Below are 21,737 nucleotides of genomic sequence, written 5' to 3'. Positions count from 1 at the left end.
CTGTCTTAGTCAATCATAATCTCTTTGCTACCGTGTACAATGTTCTCCTGGTTCTGCTCATTTCACCCAGCATTAGTTCACGAAATGGACTTTCCAGGCTTTTCTGAAATCAGCCTTCTCTTCATTTGTCATAGAACAATAATATCCCATTATTTTCAATACCATAACTTATTGATTCATTCCTACCATGATGGCATCCACGTAGTTTCCACTTCCTTATCACTACAAAAAATGGGGGGCGGGCACAAACATATTTGCATATTCTCTATTATCTCTTTGGAATACAGGCCCAATACAAACACTGCCAGATCAAAGGCTATGCACAGTTTGATAGCCCTCTGGGCACAGTTATGATTCTTCATTGGACATAAAATAATTTATCTCAAGTAATTAGGAATCATTTGTTTTTATTTTTAAAAAGGCTAGATGTCAAAGTCATCAAATGCATGTTAAAATATACATTTAAAATGTCTTTTAAAGTATGAACTTTTCTTTCAATGCTCCTTTATCAGTTATGCTTAGGAGAATTGAATTGTACCTTAAAATTTCATTCAAGAAATGTATTTTCAATATACGATCTCACCTTGATAGATTTCTAAACTAGGTCACATTAAAGAGTCCCACAATATCAATGAACAAACTTTTGGTTAAAAAATAAAAATGAAACCAAAAAACCAAAAATCAAAACCAAAACCCAGTATCTTGTAGAAACTTAAACTCTTAATAAACAAGAAAATTTTCTTTAAGTAGAATGTGAAAAATCCAAAAATTAGTTTCTAATCTGTCATTTTGAGGGGGCAATTCAATAGGTATAAAATTACTTTTATAAATTATTCATACTTCTAGTTCCCCAGGTTTAAAACCTTATTTTCATTCTTGACTCCTCACTCTTATCTTACAATCCAATTACCTGCCAAATCTTGTCATTTCTTTCTCTAGAACATGTCTGCTTTTATTTCCCTTTTCCCCATTCACACAGCCACTACCTCAGTTCAGAGCCTACTGTGACCTCTCACCTGGACTCTGGACTTCTGTCCAGCCTCCAGCTACAGTCTCCTATTTAGTCCTCCCTCCTTAAATCTCTTCTCAGTCCAATCTATTTTTCCTGGTGTGGCCAGTGACTTCCCTAAAATCCAGGTCTGATCACACCACCTCACTACTCAATAAACCTGTGCGGTTGCTTATTGCTCCCTAGGATCAAATAGCCAGTGCTTAACATTTAAAGTGCTTCACAAGCCAGGCCCTGCCTATCTTTTTAGGATTTTCACATATTAGTCTTTGGTGTTGTTCCTGCATCTCCAGATTCTGTGTCTTTGTACTGGCTGTCAGCCCTGCCTGAAATGCCCTCCCTCCCCATCCACACTCCTTCAAAACTAAGCTCAAATGCCACTTTCTGCAAGGAAATATTTCCTTGTACCCTCAAAGGGTCTGCCTGCCCTTCTAAGATCATATTAGATCAAATCTATGCCATTTCTTGTACCTATATATAGTTATAGAGTACATCCTGTCTCGCCCATTAGAACAGAAGCTTTTGTCTCTGACTTCCTTGGCACTTGGGGTGGTGTGTGGTGCAAGACCAGTGCTTAAAAGATGCTTACTGGCCAGCTGAGCTTGAGCCTCTTACACTATCTCCTCACTTAGTGTGGGGACTAACTCCTTCTTACCCATCTGTGTTCCTTCCTAACCAATGGAAAGCTGATTCTCTTGGACACACCAAAAAGCAGCTCTATCTCTCACTTTCTTTTCATCTTTTCCAAACCCTTTTCTGTCTTTAGCTTTTGTCATCAGCTTCAATTTGTTCTAGGAGTCACTGCTCCTGACTAGTTTTTCTTACACTGTGCTAAGCCATCACCTGCCTTTGCTTTGATCTTCTGCAGCTTTTCAAATTCCCAGATGGTTGGGGCTCCCTTTGCATGAGCACATCAGTCTCTTTTTTAAAAAAATTATTTATTTTTAATGCACATTGCTTTATGAATCATGTTGGGAGAGAAAAATCAGAGCAAAAAGGAAAAACCATGGGAGAAAAAAAAAACAGAAAAAAGAAGTGAACATAGCATGTGTTGATTTACATTCAATCTCCTTAGTTTTTTTTTCTAAATGCAAATGGCGTTTTCTGTCCAAAGTCTACTGGGATTGCTTTGGATCACTGAACCCACTGAGAAGAATCAAGTCTTTCAGAGGTGATCATTGTACACTTTTGCTGTTTTTGTGTACAATGTATTCCTGGTTTCATATCAGTCTCCTTAGATAACTGCTCCTCACCCCCCATTAAAAATTATTTTCTTTTACTGTCTTCAGAATTTCAGTCTTGACTTTCCTAGTCCCCAGCTTGATTTATTCTGGAGAATTTTAATCCATTGGATCCTACCTATTTTTTCCCTCTCTCAAGTCTCTCTCCCTTCTCTTCTCTCTCCCTCCAACTTTCTGAAATCTACTTTTCTAAAGTCTAAAATATAGAGCAAAATTAAGCTCTGATTTCCACTCTCTTTGTGCCTTTTCCTTCCTCTTCCCTAATTTTTCTCAGGGAAAGAAAGGTAGGGTCATTTAATAAGAGACCAAATCCTACAATGGCTAGAGTGCTTAAATATGAGTCAAAAGACCTGGATTTGAATGGTGCTACCTCTAGTCTTTTCTAGCTGAGGACAGAGACCTTCATGAAACAACATAACTGACAGCCTACCCATATTACATCAGTTCTGCCTTCTAGCCTTCTTGCTTAAACTCTTGTCCATGTTTTCGGTGTATTATAGACTCTGACTTCTTTTATCTTCTCCTAAATCTTCTCTCTCTTCCATGCTTCCTCCTCCAACTCCTGAATTTCATCAATGTTTCCCCCCCTCCCCAAGGGAATTGGGGTTAAGTGACTTGCCCAGGGTCACGCAGCCAGGAAGTGTTAAGTGTCTGAGACCAAATTTGAACTCAGGTCCTTCTGACTTCAGAGCTCGTGCTCTCTCCACTGTGTCACCTATCTGTACTGAGTATGTATTCTTAATATACAATGCCATACTGCTATTTCCTGTTGGTATGGAAGCAGAACAACAGATTTGGAATTAGAGAACCTGAGGTCAAACTCACTTTCCTCAGTTAGGAGCTCTCTAATTCATTTTTTAAAAACAATACTTTGCACATTTTAAAAAAAAAGAAATCTGAGGCTCAGGGTTCTATCCTGAAATTCTTTTTTGGGTTAGCTACTGTTAATCTTCCTACATTGTAGCTACTTTCTGTGGCATTTTCTTGGGAAGATCTAGCTAGCTAGCTTTTAGCTGTTTTTCTTCTATCCTTGCCTTTCAGTTTATATGATATGATATAATATAATAATATTATATGGTTCTCAAGATCCCAAGCAAATACATCCCCTCCCCCTCCAGTTCTGGTTAGGTCCTTTTCTGCATTATTTCTGGATATTAGACCGTAGTCTAGATATTCCAAACTCGTTCTCAGATGTGTTTTTAACCTCTTCACAGCCCAAATCTCTTGTTCTTCCGAATCATTTTTCTCCAGCAGTGATGAAAAAACAACCTTTGCCCTTAAGGGCCTTGTTTTCTCGAGCAGTAGCAATGCTTTCATGATCCCTTTTGGCATTATAGTTTCTGCCCACACCCCAGAATAGGTAGTCATCATCAGGTCTGACAAGTCTTGGGAGGTTCCCCGTTTTGATGTGGGTGCACCTGCCAGCAGAATAGCGGAGCTCTCTACTTTTGTGTCAAGGAGTCACAACCACCGATGCTTGTCTGTTTCTTCCTCTAAGCCATAGTGGACAATCTCTCATCTAATGTCACCTATTACAGGATCCTGACCTTAGAGCTGGAAGAACCCTTCTACATCATCCAATCCAACTTGCTCAAGGTCATACAGCTGAAAAGTGGCAGAACCAAGATTCAAACCCAAAACCTCTGCCTCTTTCCACTCTACCAAACTGTCTCTCACCTCAACATTCTTTGATGGCCAAGTAGCTGCTTCCCCTTCAGTGGATCCAATTCCCTCATATTCAGGATAGTTTCCTGGTTATTAATTAGCTCTGCAAGCTTGGCAGTCCTCTCCTTTCCTTCTGTGATCCATTCTTCCATTCTCTAACTTCCTGACATTGAAGAGAAGTCCCCTTTGCCTCTTCAGATCCTATTTCTTTTTTATTTTTACACTGAAGCCCTTCATCTCCTTTGGAAAAGAACACTTAATTCTCCATGATAATCTAGATAATGGAGAGACATTCTTTGAGTCTCTTTACCTTTGCTTCCAGGAGGAAGGTCACACTGTACTTTTCCCATGAATAAAAATTACCATTACTCAAATTTAACTTGAAGATAGATAACAACTTAGAATTACATAATTAGTAACATCACTGAATGTTCCTAATAGCACTTTGTTCTTCTCGAGGCATTCTAACATCAAATAACTCAAGAAACTTCTTGGAAACCTCTAACTCCTCATTTTAAAAATAAACATTTTAAAATTATGAACATAAATCCTCCCCCAAAAGTATTTCTATAATACCAAGCAGACAATAAAAGACAATTGTACCTGAAACTATGAATCTCTACTCCAAGAGATTGGTTTTTTTTGAAGCATATATTTCAGCATGTTATCTTCAAGCAATCTTGCTTATCTATGCTTCTATACATAACCATAAATGCTCTTCTGTACATTAAAAAATGCCAATGGCTCTTTTCTTGAGGCAGAGGAAGGTCAGGGAGGGGAAATCACTGCTGTTAGCTTCTATCTCCATTAAAGCCCTATCTCTTAGTTATAAAAAGGAGAAAAAAACTTACCATAAACAAGCATATTCTAATCCAAAATCCCTAATAAATAATGATGCAAAAAATTTTAAATAAAATATCAGCAAAGAGACTACAGCAACATATCACAAAGATTATGTACTATGACTAGGAATGTAATGGCTAGTTCAATATTAGGACAACTATAAATATAACTGACCACATTAAAAACAATAATAAAAATATGATTTTGACAAAATACAACACCTGTTCTTGTTCAAAACACTAGGAATAAATCGTTTCTTAAACAGAATAAGGAGTATACATCCAAAACCAAAAGTCAGCATAATCAGTAATAAAACTAAACTGGAGACTTTTCCACTAAGATTAGGATGACAATTAATTTCCAATCCATTTCTATCAATTTCCATTCCATTCCTATTTAACATAGTACTAGAAATGCTAAATATAAGACAAGAATAAGCATATAAACACTGACAAACCAAATAATCACATTTTTTGCAAAGGGTGGAATGGTTTCATAGAAAACCCTCAAATCAATTAAAAACCTTAAACAATTAACAACTTTAGCAAAGTTTAGCAAAAACTTTAGGATACAAGATAAATCTACACAAATAATCAATATTGCTGTGTACTGCCAACAAAATCTAGCAAGAAGAGGATAAAGAGAAATTTCAGTTAAAAGAACTGCAGAATGGATAAAATACTTGGAAGCCTATCTGCCAAGTCACACTAGAACTATATGAACACAATTATGAAATACTATTTACACAAATAAAGACAAATCTAAATAATTAGCAAATAACTAATTGTTCATGGGTAGGCCAATGAAAAAATAAAAATGATAAAAATACCCCAATTAGTTTACTTATTTAGTGCCATACTAATCACTACTAAAAGGTTACTTTTTAGAGCAGAGAAAACCCAAAATTTATTTGGAGTTTTAAAAAAGCCAAGAATATTAAGAAAATTAATGGAAAAAAAGTAGAAAAGAAGGGGGCCTAGCAGAACCAGATCTCAAATTATACAACAGAGTAATCATCATAAAAACAATTTGGTAATAGACAATAAATAGGCTATTCAGTAGATCAAGGACACATAATAAAATGTATAGTCTGTTGTAATCCAAACACTTCAGCTACTGGGATAAAAACTCACTATATGACAAAACCTGTTAGGAAAATTGGAAAGCAGCCTGACAAAATCTAGGTACACATCAACATCTTACACTCTGTATACTAAGAAAAGCTCTAAATACGTATATAACATAAAGGATAACATCATAAATTTAAAAAGCAACGAAGAAAATACCTCTTAGATTTATGGATCATGGAGGAGTTCATGGCCATAAGAAGAATTCAGGAAGTAAAATGGACAATTTTCATTGATAAAATTATTTTTTTGGATAAACAAAACCAATGCAGCTAAAATTAGAAGTTAAAAAGGTATTTTTCTTCCACCAACTTTCTCTGAAAAAGGTGTCACTCATAAGTTTTGTGAATAAAACCTCATAAAGATCTTATTAGAGTATATAGAGAATTATGGCCAAAGTGGAGATTACATACACAAATAGTGTTCATGTGTGTAATGAGTTGTTTTTCTTATATTCTCAATGAGGGTAAGAAGTTAGGGGTGAGAAGGTGAGAAGTCAGATCCTGGATGCTTAAAACTATTACATACAAAAAGAAAACTTGGGAACTTTGATTAATGTAATGACCAATCACAATTTCTGAATTATAATAAACATGCTACTTATACTTAACTTGTGATAGAGAAGTTGTCATAACAGCAAAGACTGAGACTTTTTTTTAGATATGGCCAATTAGAAATTAAGTACTACTTTACAAGTACAAGTACTACTTTACGTTTACAACAAGGATTTTGTTTTTCTTGCTTTCTCTGTGGGAGGGAGGGAGATGGGAAAGGTACAGGAGGGAGAAGGATGTTGACCTTTGAAGCTAAAATAAAATTTAATTAAATTAATAAATGAATATATAAGGAATGGCTTGAAATATATAGGAAACAGTTTCAAATTTATAAGAATAAAAGCCATTTCCCAACTGCTAAATAGTCAAAGGAGAGAAATAAGCAATTTTCAGAGGAAGATATTCAAGTTGTCAATAGCCATATGAAAAAATGCTCTAAATCACTATTATTTAGGGAAAAGAAAATTAAAACAACTCTGGGATTCTAGCTCATACTTACTGGATTGGCAAAGTTGATGAAAAAGGAATATGACAAAGGATGAATGGGTTGTGGGAAAATGGATATATTAACGCACTGTTGGTGGGATAAACTGATCCAGTCATTCTGGAAAGCTATTTAGAACTATACCTTCAAAGTTATTGATCTGTGTATGCTCTTTGACCCTTTAGTATCACTACTAGGTCTATATCCCAAAAGAGATCAGAAGAAGGAAAAGGACCCATATGTACAAAAAATATTAGTAGGAGCTATTTTCAGTGGCAAATAACTGGAAACTGATGGGGTGAACACCAAATGATGTACAGCTGAACAAGTTATGGTACAAGAATGTGATGGAATACTATTGTGTATTAAGAAATGATGAAGGAGATGGTGTCAGAGAAACCAAGGAAAATTTGTATGAATTGGTATAAGATGAAGTGAGTATATCAGAAAAACAATTTATACAATTCTATTCAATATAATAATATTACAAAAGTATTGTAAGGACAAATGACTATGAAAGATTTAAGGACTCTGATCAACACAATGGCCAATTAATACTCTAAAGGACTCATAATAAAACATGTTACCCATCTCTTGATAGAGAAGTGATAATTCAATATACAGATTGAGACTTTATTTTTGGATCTAGATAATACAGGATTTTTTTTTTGCTTGACTACATATAACAAGGGTTTTGTTTTTCTTATTTTTTTTTAATGGGGAAAAACAAAAGGGGAAGAGAAAAAGTAGGTAAGATGGAAACAATGAAGATCTGAAAAAAAACTGAATTAAAACCAAACAGCCATACATTCAGGCAAAATCCGATCATATGATGGCCATATTTTTTAAAATGTATGTTTTTTTATCTTAAGTTCATTACCCTTCTGTCAGGATAACCTTCACTAGAGATCACTTGGAATCATGGTTGGTCCTGACTTTGATGAGAATAAAATCATTCAAAGTTGTCATTCTTTACGATGTCAAAGACAATATTCTTCTGGTTCCATATTAGTTCACGTAAGTTTTACTTGTTATTGTTTGACCTTAGGTCTCAAAGAAGACTATGAAATCAGGAAGGTGATGCCATGACATGCAGTTGAATTGGATTTAAGTGAGAAAGGGTTGTGCAAAGTCACCTGCTTCACTTTCTCCTAAAAAGCCATCTGGGTCCAGTGGCCAGATATAGATCAGACTGGAGATGGTCCTGGATACAATGGGAGTCCTTGGCCTTTTTAAACGAAGGTCTTCAATAGGTCTCAGTTTAACTCGGGCAACAGTCATTCACTGATTGAAGCTAGGTAAGAATTGAGCCAAAGAATGGTTTCCTTTTACCTAGTTAAAAAAAAATCAACCTGGTAGGGGAAGACCTTCAGAATTCCTGGTCAAAACAGAAACAACTGCAATTTATATTCACTTTGAGAAATCAGGGCCCAAACAATGACCGACCAGGGTTTAGCCTTTGACCTACTGTTGGCCAATCAATGAGAGCAGAGTGATCTGAGTTTAAGGAATGGTTCTTAAAAAATAAATCTAGTCAGTAAACCCCAAGGTATCTTGGGAGATTTCAGCACTCAAAATTTATATTCTTTTGGAAATAGGATTCTCTAAAATCACCTCTTTCATCATTTCTAACATTGCATTTTAATTCATTACATTCCTAGATCAAATGTGGTCTAGCCATTTCTCAAGTGAGGGGTATCTCTTTAGTTTTCAGATCTTTGCTACCAAAAAGTGCTACTAGAATATTTTTTAATATATGGATTCCTTTCCTTTTCATTTGATCCCCTTGGGACAGAAATGTAGTAGTGGGGTCTAATGATATACACAGTTAATTGACTTTTGGGGCATAAGTTTCAAATTGTTATGGCTAAATCAAATCATGGCTTCACCAACAAGTCAATAACATATGTGTCTATTCTTCCATAGTCTCTCCAACATTTGTCATATCCTTTTTTGGTCTTCTTTGACATTCTGATGTGTGTGACCTAGCTATCATTTTAAACACTGTCAAATAATAGTAGAAAGAAAGAGTATTTGTACCCATTTGTAATGGTTCTATCACTGCCAGGATTACTAGCTCTAATGATTAGAACTATGATATTAATGGGATGCTTGCTGCTTCTAGTAGGAAAATGTTAACATCTTGTCCTTGTAAAGCCCCCTTCCAACTACTCAAATAAACATCTGCCATTCTTGGTTTCACTTGACTTTTGTGTTTTCATTTCAAAGTTCTTTTTGAGCTTTGGGCTTTTCATTAGGAATGCTTGAAATCTCTTATTTCATTAAAGGCTTATTTTTTTCCCTTGTAGAAGTATATTCTCTTTTGCCTTCTGGAATATTGTATTCCACGATCTCTTCTGGTTTAAGAAGAAACTGCTAGGTCTTGTGCGATACTGAATGTGGTTCTTTAGAACTTGAGTTGCTTCATTCTGGATGCCTGTAATATTTTTTCCCTTGGATAGACAAGATTCCTCTGGATCTTGTCTATTCTTAGGACTTTTTCTTTTGGTGTTTCTTTAAGGTGGTGATTGATGGGTTTTCACAGTCTTCATTTTGACCTCTGTTTCCAAGAGGTTGGGGCAGTTTTCATTTAAGATATTTTAAAATATAGAGTCTAGGCTTTTAAAAACAATGGTTTTTTAATGGTTTGTGATAGAGAGAGCCATCTGCACTCAGAGAAAGAACTGTGAGGACTGAATGTGGATTGCATATAGTATTTTCACTTTTTTGTTGCTGTTTGCTTGCGCTTTGTTTTCTTTCTTGTGTTTTCCCTTTTTGATCTGATTTTTCTTGTGCAGCATGATAATTTTGGAACTATATATAGAAAAATATATTGGATTAGTTTCCATCGAGGGGAGGTAGGGGGAAGGGAGGGAAAAAATTGGAACACAAGGTTTTACACGGGTAAATATTGAAAACTATGCATAAGATTTGAAAATAAAAAGCTTAAATTTTTTTTTTAAATAATGGTTTTTAGAGAATTTGGTGATTCTTAAGTCATCTCCCAGGCCTGTTTTCCAGGTTATTTTTTTGATATTTTTCTCATTGAATTTCTTGATCATCATGTCAATTCTTAGGTTCTGTGCTAGACTAGATATGTAGGAGTTAGGCTAGACGGTTCAGGCAACCAACGTAGCTTGAAGTCCTTATACTCCTTCATTTTTAAGTAAAGGATCAACAAATGTTCTACCACATGCAGGAACCCAAAAAATACACAAAGTAAGTTATGATTTTTAATTAGTGTTTCCATTCTGTTAATACTGATTTTTATTTTTGCCAAGATCATTAAATATCAAGTAAATAAATTCAGGCATCCATTCTGGGGAAAATACATATAACAAGAAGACAATTAAGACCAGGTTCCCAAATTTTTGTCAGTGATTCAAAATGATCAAGCTTATATAGATAAATTTCTACACAGAACCCTTTCAGTTCTGTTATTCTATGTAATTTTTTAAAAAGCATGACCATTTAAATACAATTTCTGTTGAATACAGCTGAATGATTCACTTTATAATGAGTTATGGAAGTACTAACTTAAAGCATAGTTAAAAAATCTGAATACTAGTTGTCTATCTATAAATCAAAGTACAAGACAGATGGAGGAAAAAATGTACTTTTTCAAAGCTAGTTTTTTTGTCAATAGCTGCAACTATAATGGTTGATTATATAAGTACTCCAAAGACTGAAGGGTCTCAAGCAACTCCAGCACTCTAAATAGAAGTATTTCAATTTTTAAAACTGTCAATAACTTGGTTTTTTTTATATCTATAAGGCATAAAGAACTTCCCACAATTATACATAACTATTTAGCTGCAAAAATCTGATCAATTTCTAGATTATTTTATTAACAATTATTTTCAAGTGTTTATGGTTCTAATGATTGGTCTAATCATCACTCCAACTCTGTTAACAATTACCAGCAAAATCAATTTAATAATCACCTTCCTCTAAATATGATGAGAAAAGCTCAAGTGTCTCTCTGGGAACACGAAAAAAATGGAATCCTACAAGCTCCTAAGAAAAAACATTGTTAAGAGTTTAGGGTTTTTTAACTTTTGAACTGTACTGACACTAAGGATGCAGAAAATATTCCCAATATACTGAAACAACTGAAACCTCAAATTAAACTATTAAAAGTTTCCTTTGCTCACCCAAACCCAGCTTCAATCAGAGATGAAAGCTTGTTTATCAGTGGATTTCCAAATACAGTGAAAAAAGAAGGAAGTGAAGTAGTTTTCCCCCCAATAAGGACAAATTATTACTCTCCATTGTTCTAGCTGATCATGTCACTTAAAAATCAGGGAATATATAGTGTTGACTTAAGAAGCACATCAAAGTGGTAGGCAGCAGCTAACAATAATAAAAGAAATAAGATAAAAAAATTAGATATATTTCTGCTCTGGAGAGGATCATTAAATTTCTTCAATCTCCAAAACAGAGCACCGAATTAAGCACTAAAAACTCACAAACTGGGATTTATATTCACTCTGAAAATTAGAAACCCTATCTAGAATCACTGGGCTAGGAGTTGAGAGATCTGGGTGCTAGTTCTTTGATTAGTCCCTTTGATTAGTACTCTTACTACATCTCTTTAGTATAATAATTGTTAGCATAAGAGTAAGCAGACGTTTTTTGGGGGAAGGGGCAAGGGAGAGCAGGATATTAATTTTTTTCCCCTCTAGGTTTGGCAACAAAAGCAGCGCATGTCTTGTGTAAAATGTTGCTCTTAACAGTTTTGGAAAACTACATCTTGAGAATGTGATACAATTAAGGAAGGAGGTGAACATTTGAATGGAAAAACATTTTCAAAATCTTAGGTTTATATAACTGTTTCAATTTCTAGAGCTTTTTTGGTTTGTTTGATATCATTTATCCCTTGCTTCATAACAAAAGTGTTAAATATCTTACTTTACAAGTAATGTCCAGTCCATAGGAATTCTCTCCTCGGCTTGAAGCTCCTCCCATTTTTTCAACCCTTGCAATGACACCCAAAGGAATGTCCAGTAATGCCCCAGAATCCTAAAAGAGACATAAATACAAAAGTAAAGATTTTTGTTAAAAATCAAGAAGTCAACTACACATTTCTGGGTCCTAGGCAACTCTTTATAACTCTGTGGTATAAATTAGTTGTTGATCTGCACTGGCAGAAACTGTACTCACCAGAAGTTTTCTACATTAATGAAATCACATCCCCACCATCCTATCCTCAAACAAATCATGAATCTATCAAAACTTCATAGGCAGTATACTGCAGAATTTCTTACCTTGAAATTTTAAAATTTTATAGATAAAAGTGTGGCACAATAGAATATACATAAACAGCAAGGATTAAAATAGACTTATAGGCCTAAATCTCTAAAAACAGTCTCCCAAAGTCTAAAATCTCACATGGAACAGATTTTTTGAAGCCCATCAGTTTCTCTGAATTATCTATCTATCTGGAGCCACACAATATGTACTTCCCTATATCAGTTCTTTCTCTGGAAGTAGATAGCAGTGTTGTTTATAGTTGATTTGAATCGTCATATTGGTCATTGCTATTCCTGTACAAAACATTCTCTTGGTTTTGCTTGTTTCACTTTCTATTATTTTCTACAGGTCTTTCCATATTTTTCTAAAATCAACCTGTTCATCATTTCTTACAGCACTGTAGTTTTTAATCACCATCATATACCACAACTTATTCAGTCATTCCTCCATTGATGGATACCCCCTCAATTTCCAGTTTTTTTGCCATCACAAAGAAAGCTGCTATAAATATTTTAAACCATGTAGATTCCTTCCCTTTTCCCTGATCGCTCTGGGAAAAGACCCCATAGCTTTTAGTTTTTATTATTTTCATCTTTTCTTAACAGCATAGCAACACTTCATTCATATACCACAATCTGTTGACAGACAAGTGTTTTGTTCAAATCTGGACTGAGACATTTAACATGTTTTAGCTGTGTGACCCTGGGCAAGTCATTTAATCCCAATTGCCTCGGTTCCCTTCCCCCAAGAAAAAGAATATCTGAATGTCCTTTAATTCATTAAAAATTCATTTTTCTCCTTGCAGGATTACACTCTGCTTTGTTGGTTAGGTTATTCTTGGTTACAAACCTAGCTCCTTTGCTTTTTTGGAATATTCTATTCTATGCTCTTTAGGCTTTTAAGTAGAAGCTGCTAAATCTTGTGTTATCCCAACTATAGCTCCACAACATTTAAATTGTTTCTTTCTGTTTGCTTATAATATTTTTTCCTTGACTTTTGAAGTTTTGAAAATTAGCTATAATGTTCCTATGGATTTTCGTTTTGGGACCTTTTTCAGCTGATGATTGGCAGATTTTTTTCAATTTCTATTTTACCTTCTAGTTCTAAAACTTCAGGGCAATTTTTCTTAAAATTTTTTTGAAGTATAGTGTCTAAACTCTTTTTGATCATGACTTTCTAGAATTCCAACAATTTTTATATTGTCTCTCTCTGATCTGTTTTTTTTCCTTCTTTTGATTTTATTGTTTCTTGATGTTTTATGAAATCATTAACTTCTGCTCAATTCTAATTTTTAAGAAGCCATTTTCTTTAGAAAGTTTTTGGATGTCATTTTCTAATTGGTTTTCTTTTATAATTTTATTGACTTTCTTAAATTAATCTTATTTCCTTTGCCAATTTTTCTCTCTCTTATTTGATTTTTAAAGAGCTTTTGAAGCTCTTCCAAGAACTTTATTGGACTTTTGACCATTTTACATTTTTCTTTGAAGCTTTACAAGTTATTGTTTTACTTCACTGTCATTGTCTGGGTTTAAAGTCCGATTTTCTGTAACTACCTATGGTCAGGTTCTTTTTCTGTTGTTTATTCATTTTTTTAACAACCTATTTTTTGTCTGTGAAGTTTACATTATGGTTGGGCTCTCCTGTCAGGGTGTGGGGAAACAAGATCTCAGGCTTTGAGATTTTGTGCTATTGTTTTCAGAGTTCTAGCTGGGGAAATAGGAGGAGGTGGTCTGTGACTTTTTGGTTCCTCCAATGTGCTATGATCCAAGACCAGGCATGATCATTGCTCTTCCAGTTTATACCTTGGTTTATGAATGACCTCAGGTACCTTGAGCCACAACCAGGACTCCGGCACAACCACCACCACAGATGCACACTCACTCCCTACAATCCAGGAAATGCACCATCAGCCTCTACTCTCTCCCTGCCACAAGCATCACTTTATGCTCTGCCTTGGAACTGAATCCAGAGAGTCTGCTCTCCTGTGAGTGACCACAATCAGTCCTCTTCCTCTTAGAATTGGGAGCAGGGACCCTGCCCCTCTGTCACCACACTCAATGGCTGTGCTGGTTCTTCCTCACCCGAAAACACAACCTGAGACTCTGTCCATCCAGTAAGTTTGGGCCCCTGTCCATTATTAGTAAACACCCTCCCCCCTCTCTGTCCCAATCAGCTGCAACCCTGATATTGTCACTGTGGTGACAGAGGTGACATAGCTACGCCTCCCTCATCAGGGCTTGCACTTTGTTGACACACTTTCCTCAGAATGCAAAAGCAAAAACTACAGAAGATAACTATGATGCTCTTTGTACCACTTAAAGAAAACAAAATAACACTGACCCAAGACAGAACAGAAAAAAGGACTAGACATGTTTCCAATGAGCACTAAGGCAGAGGAAAACAGATGGGCTACAAACCAGAGGCTCTCTACAAGAGTCAGAGAAGATAAAATATTTAAGTAAGGCCCACCCTGAAATGAACACTTGTCAGTACTGCTGGATAAGGGTCGAGCCAACCAATATTTTGAGATGATGAACTCATGATGAACTAGGTTTAAGGGAAGCTGCCAGGGAGGTGAGGCCCAGCACTAGTATACTATCTGCTGTTATTTTCTCTTTAGATTTATGCTAGGTGCGGCCTTGGATACTAACCTTTCTGAGAAAGACAAGCAGGGGCCCATATGGCATCTCTGTATTCCCCAAGTATCTAGCACATGGCTCTATGATCTAGCCCTATGCTGCTACAGAGTCAGTGGTGATCTGAGCAGTAATGTGTTCTGGAGATTAAACTTAGGCATACTTATTTTTATCTTCCGAGCCTGAGCTTAACTATGTACACCTAAAGGATAGGGTACTGAGTAGGGAATTGCAATTACAGATTATCTACTGGTCCACCAGTATAAAAATGCTAGTATGTGCTATGTTCTGCTTAAGTGAACTCACAAAGACAAACTGGAAGTTTTAGGAATAAGAAAATTATCTTTGCCTTCTCTTGACAGTGTTAACTGACTAAATATCATTAAACATTTAAATGATCTCTAAGGTCCCTTCTGGCACTAAAAGGCTATGAATATGATTAAGTATGTAAAGGAGTTGAATATACTTTTGAGTAGAAGAAAATAAAACTTCATAAGAATAATAACTATGTCATCATTAAAGAACAAGAGATAGAAAATCTTATTTTATTCATTTCTTAAAGGAACCAAACCTTGAGGCTGGAAAGCAGGTGAATATAACACATGCTTCTAAACATGTTGCATGGCCAAGTGCTACACCAGGGTTTCTCTGTTACTTCCATAAAACAAAGTGAAAACAGATACCAAAATCAGTTGAGGAGAATGAATTGAAATGGTAATCTTCAGAAGATTTAAAGCTACTTGTTGGTGCTGATGAGAGTTGATCTGAGAAAGAACACAAATCTACCTCAAACTGCTACCAAATTCAGAGCTCTCACTGCAATGAACAACACAAGTTATAAGTACCACTGGCATCTGTTGGACGATCCAGCACCTATCCAAAGATTAAGATATCTAATATTTGAGAGTTGCAGTTCATTGGGCACATTAACTATTTATTTTTTGGCCTTAGCTTCTCCAAGTTTTATCCCTATTTTATCAACAGAAAGCCAACTAATGTATCTCAAGTCCTTGCACAAATCCTTTTCGTGAATTATAATATGATGATGCATATAGCAAGGCCATAAGAGAATCTGACAGTTGAATAGCACTTGTTTATCTTTTGTAAAACTACAGCTGAAGGTATTTGCTCACTATGCTACTCAATAATCTTCATATGAGAACTCAAACAATAAATTTGTTTGACTTTAGTTCCAGGAAAAAATTCTGTTTCTGTAAATGAATTTACATCCATTCTTTTGTCAGAAAACAAAAACCACGGCCAAATGTATTTGCTTTGCCTAAGGAGCCAGAAAGTTTACAGCCATACTGACTGCCCAAATATTTAAAAAAAGTGTCCAGTTCTGATGCTTGAAAGTATATATTCCCCTTGTTTCTTTCAAATTCTATTTTATCCTTTAAAGCAATATTTTGCACTTCTAGTAATTTATGAGCCATTTCAAGTTCTTCTGTCAAGTAAGCAGATATTTATATGATCCAGTCTAATTCTATACACATAACATATATGTGTAATATAATACTATATCACATAATATTAAACATATAACAAACTAGAAGGATCTTCTTATTTTTACAAAGAAGGCTTGGAGTAAGATTAGATTTAAACTAATGTGAACATAACTGGTAGAACACTATTGGACTACCAGAAAACCACAATTTCTATGCTACTAGGCTCTAATCAATCAATCTTTCAACAAACATTTACTGACCACCTACTATGTGTGAGGCACTGTGATGAACGCTATGAATAAAAAACAATCTCTGTCCCTGCTTTCTAGATATCTAGGGAGGAAAAACTGTCCAGATAGCATAGAATTTTAAAAAAGATAGAAGTTCAGGAAGGCTTCTGAAAGAAGGTGGCATCTGAGCTGATTTTTGAAGGACAGGGAAGATTCTAAGAAGTGGAGGTAAAGGAGTACATACCAGGCCTGAGGGCAAGCAGTGAAAATGGCACTGGAGACAGCATATTGTGTTTGAGGAATAGCAAGGCCAATCTAGGCGGGACTGAAGTGTGAAGGAAAGGGAGTAGTGTATAATGAGATTGCAAAGGGAAATTGAGCTAGGTTGAGAAAAGGTTTTAAAGCCAAAGAAGGTTATGTTTGATCCTAAAGGCAATAGGGAACTATTGAAGTTTATGGGGTTAAAGGGAAATGGCAGGGAAAGAAGAGAAGAAATAGGGAGAGATAGAATAATTGATCATGCCTTAATAAAGGAATTTCAGAATTCTTTATTGTTAATGAATGTCAAGGAGGCTTTAGGAATTATCGGCATGGTTCTAAATGCAACTACAAAGCCCATCTCCAGTATATCTACTTTAAGTCCAGAGATGCCACAGCAATGAATTAGCCCTGTCTTTCCCAATTGATGTCCCTTACCTGACCCCAACTCAGGACCACCAATACCCTAGCAGAGGGGTCCTGATACTATGGTGTGAACTACATCTTCACCTAAAATACTCTATACACCTCAGAGGCAACTATGGAACCTAGCTGCTGGTCTGCATGTCTCGCAAATTAGGTGGTAGTCTAGGCCTGTACCCTTGAGGCAACTCAAGATCACCCAGACTCCATCAAGACAAAATTCAAGAGCTATCTTAGCATCACATTATGGGAACATGTAGTCTAGAAGCAATGTTGGAGCTTAAATAGAGGGATGCTGAAGTTCTGCTGACATTTCTTTGGATTTATGCTCTAAAGCAATTACAAAAGGTGATCCAAAGTGTCGGTGTGGGTAGTTTGATAAATCTCAAATAGGAAGGGACACTGCAGTAACTTCACCAAGTGAGGACTATCCACCACAGTGGATATCCACCAAAGCCTTACTTTCCTGTCTATCACAAAGCAGATAGTTGTGTGGGATTACCAGCAAAGTCCATTCAGGAGAAGAAATGGAGGTCTTGATTCCAGATCTCATGAAATGGATTTTCGGGTTAAATTAGCCCTCACCAGATACAACAGCAGAGTTAGAGCTCCCTTGCTGCAATTTCACATATGGAATCTGAAATATGCCAGGGTACACTACAGAAAAATGACATTAGATTGACATCACTGTAGCACATTCATACAATTTCCAAATCTGGTAGCAAATCAACAACTCGTTCTCTTTATTACTACATAAGTGCAAAAACACCACTGTGACTGTGTTTTCCTCTTCCCTATGACAATTTAGGTGGTTCTCTTTACATTACCTTTTGCTACAAATAACTGTTTACTTTTATACTTGCAGAAGAAAGCTTAGGGTCGTGAATAATAGGGTCGTGAAATCCCCTTACTCACTCTATTTTCTACCCCGCCTTCTCTTTTAGTGGAACTGATAAATAAGGCAAAGTGCAGTTGGAACCCTGTTGTTGTTCAGTCCTTCACCTGCGTCGGACTATTTGTGACTTCACAGACCATACTATCCAAGGGATTTTCTTGGTGAGACTACTGAAGTGATTTGCCATTTCCATCTCTAAGGCAAACAGATATTAAATAACTAGCCCAGGCTCACATAGCAAGTAAGGATCTGAGGCCAGATTTGAACTCAGGTATTCCTGCCTCCAGGCCCAACACTCTATCCAGTGGCCCACCTGGCTGTCTCAGTCCTTTCTGACCACTCTGAAAACTGCCTCACTGTTGCTATTGATCTTTCTCCCAAACCTCCCCCTAGGATTGTTACCCTGATAACAAACATAGTAAGAGTAAACTGAATCTCCACAGTGGCAATGGCCAAAAATGCTTAAGTCTTTCTATATCTTCGCTCCATCACCTCTCTCTCTGTCAGGGGATGGGTAACATGCTTCATTAACACATGGTGGTCATTTCAGAGGTCGAGTCTTTTGCAGTAATTTTTCTTTACAATGTTTTTGTCCTTGTATACAACATTCTCCTGCTTTTTTTTACTCTGCATCACTCCATACTCTAAGTTTTTCTGAAATGGTTTCTTTCACAATTTCTTCTGACATAATAATGTTCCATTATATTTCTATCGCACAATTCGTTCAGTCATTTTCAAACTGTTTAAACAATTATGAAACTCCTAGATTCTAGTTCTTCCCCCCTCCTCCTGTTAATCTCCCATTCAAAAACAGGAAGTTTGTTTTATTTTGTGGCTTTTCCTTTCTTGTTACCCTTTCCTTTTTAGATACATTTAAGTTCTTAAGGGTCACTTGTTTCTTTTCCCCCTATTAGAATGTTAGTACTACATCATCATACAGTCCTTTCCAATTATCATTCTAGGTTTCTCTTGAGTCTTGTGTTTGCATTTTAAAGTTCCCACTCAGCTCTGGTCTTTTCATTAAGAATGCAAGAAAGTTGTTTATTCCATTAAAGAACTGTTTTTTCCCCTGTAAACATATACTCAGCCTTGCAAGGCAAGTTGTTTTTGGTTATAAGCCTATCTCTTTTACCTTTTGGAATATCATATTGCATTATCTCTGGTTTCTAAAAGAAGCTGCAAGGTCCTGATTTGTTCTTTGGCCCCTGAACTGCTTCTTTCTGGAGGTCTGCAATATCTATATCGATATCGATATATAGATATTGGTATTGATTGATATAAGAGCTCTGGTTCTTAGCTAATCCTGGACTGTTCCTTTTGGGCTGTTTTTTTCCCCCCAGGAGATGATTGGTGAATTTTTTCTATCTTTACTTTGTCCCCTGGTTCTAATAGATCTGTACAGCTTTCATTCGTGATTCCTTGAAATACAGGACTTTTTTGTTATGTTTCCCTTGATTCCTGGGTATTTCAAGTTTTCTATTTATCTCCAATCTTTTCATCTGAAATTCTTGGTAGTCCTCCATTTTCAAGTCAATAAGCATTTATCAAGCATCTACAATGTGTCAGGCACTGTGCTAAGTTTTCCTTTTTGGATTTCTTAGTGATCAGTAGATTCTATTTTTACTTTGTCCTCTTACTTGAATAGATCTAGGCAATTTTCTTTCATGATTTCTTGAAATTCAATATCCAGGCACTTTTTTTGGTTGTGGTTTTTAGGCAGTTCAATGATTAGAAATTTTCTCTTCTTGAACTATAGTTCAGGAAAATTTCTTATGAGCCATTTCAAGTTCTTTTGTCAAGTAAGCAGATATTTATATGATCTAGTCTAATTCTATACACATAACATATATGTGTAATATAATACTATATCACATAATATTAAACATATAACAAACTAGAAGGATCTTCTTATTTTTACAAAGAGGGCTTGGAGTAAGATTAGATTTAAACTAATGTGAACATAACTGGTAGAAAACCTTAAAATTTCTTCAATTTTTATTCACTTTTCTATTTTATTTTACTATTATATCTTCAAAGAATCTGTTGCTTAGATAAGGTTTTGTACCTCTGGTCATCCTGCCATCTTAGGGGAGGGGGTGGGGGGTAAGAGGTGAAAAATTGGAACAAGAGGTTTGGCAATTGTTAACGCTGTAAAGTTACCCATGCATATAACCTGTAAATAAAAGGCTATTAAAAAAAAAAAGGTTTTGTACCTCTTGTGCTAGGCTGCTAATTCTGCTTCCAAGTCTTTCCTCTGCAGTCCCCATTTCTTTTCTAGTTCTTTCCTCTAATATTCTGATTTCATTTATAAAACCATTTTTAACTCTTAAAAAAACACCCTTTGCTTCATTTCTCCTAGGAAATCTAGTCAAATTTGTTGCCAAGCTGTGTTTTTGAATCTTTGTTACAGATATTTTGCAGTTATTCTCTTCTTTGGGGTTACTCCTTAGGAGTAATTGTTGCCATTACAGCTCTTTATGGTGGAAAGCAGTTTTTTCACTTATTTTTTTCCTAGCCTTACTTCTCAAATTTGGACTCTGAATACTTCTGGAAGAAATATCTGGGCCTTACTTGGTCCATTCGCTTGTGTCCTATTGCTGTATTCTCTGGGTATGGAGTGCTATGAATATCAGGATATCAGGATGAGTTCAGATTGGAGGCCTTCAAGCTTTCAATGCATCCAAAACAGTCTAAGGCAAAATCTGAACACTGCTCCCCAGATCTGAACTTTGCAAGTTCCTGATCTCAGTTTGGGTCTAGGCAACACATCTAGTCTTTTTTTTTTCTTTTTATTTAATAGCCTTTTATTTACAGGATATATGCATGGGTAACTTTACAGCATTAACAATTGCCAAACCTCTTGTTCCAATTTTTCACCTCTTACCCCCCCACCCCCTCCCCTAGATGGCAGGATGACCAGTAGATGTTAAATATATTAAAATATAAATTAGATACACAATAAGTATGCATGGCCAAAACGTTATTTTGCTGTACAAAAAATCAGACTCTGAAATATTGTACAATTAGCTTGTGAAGGAAATCAAAAATGCAGGCAACACATCTAGTCTTGTCCCTGCTTGGAGCACCAACAAACTATACTTTCTGATCCTGCCTCTGTCAGTTAATTGAAAGTCTCTATAGAGCAGAGCAAGAGCAAAAGGACTGCAGATTTCCCTTTGGTCTGAGCTCCCCAAACTGGTTATTCAGTTGTGGACTTCAGATACAGCTGAGACTGGATCAGAGCCACACAACAGCTGCTGCTCACTACTGTTCATATTCCTTACCCAGTACACAGTCTCAGGACCATGACAGCTGTTTGCCCTGGTCACCATTCTTAAATGAAGGTCACTGCCTCAATAATAAGACATCTGGGACCTAACTCTAGGATATAAATGAAAGTATGGCCATTCATAGTTGTTCCTACTCCCTGCTCAGCTTCAGGCCCATCCATGATAGATCCAATACCTTTTCTTACCCTAATGCACAGCTGCAGGCCCCAGTTCTATTCCTGAACATGGAGTCTTGCAGTACAGAGACAGAACTACACTCCTAGAAACCCATTCTCTAATCTTCATAGACTTCAATTTGTCTCCCTATGTTTAAGTCAAAAAATTACTTATTTTCACTTTTCCATATATTTCCTCATTAGTTCTGGGTCTTTGTCAAAATGG

General features: G+C 35.9%; 1 protein-coding gene across 3 annotated transcripts in view; it reads right to left on the bottom strand.

Moving 5' to 3' along the window:
* Positions 1-21,737, bottom strand: part of MTM1 (myotubularin 1) — a 100,012-nt gene that overhangs the window by 37,883 nt on the left and 40,392 nt on the right. For all 3 annotated transcript variants that reach the window (XM_023506976.2, XM_003774820.4, XM_023506977.2), the window contains exon 5: positions 11,835-11,945. In XM_023506976.2, the coding sequence (XP_023362744.1) occupies positions 11,835-11,945 (111 nt within the window). The remainder of the gene's footprint in view (positions 1-11,834; positions 11,946-21,737) is intronic.

Source organism: Sarcophilus harrisii, chromosome X (genome assembly GCF_902635505.1).
Source record: "Sarcophilus harrisii chromosome X, mSarHar1.11, whole genome shotgun sequence".
Taxonomy (NCBI): Eukaryota; Metazoa; Chordata; class Mammalia; order Dasyuromorphia; family Dasyuridae; genus Sarcophilus; species Sarcophilus harrisii.
Note: the sequence above shows the minus strand (reverse complement) of the source record. Positions and strands in the feature narration are given on the sequence as shown.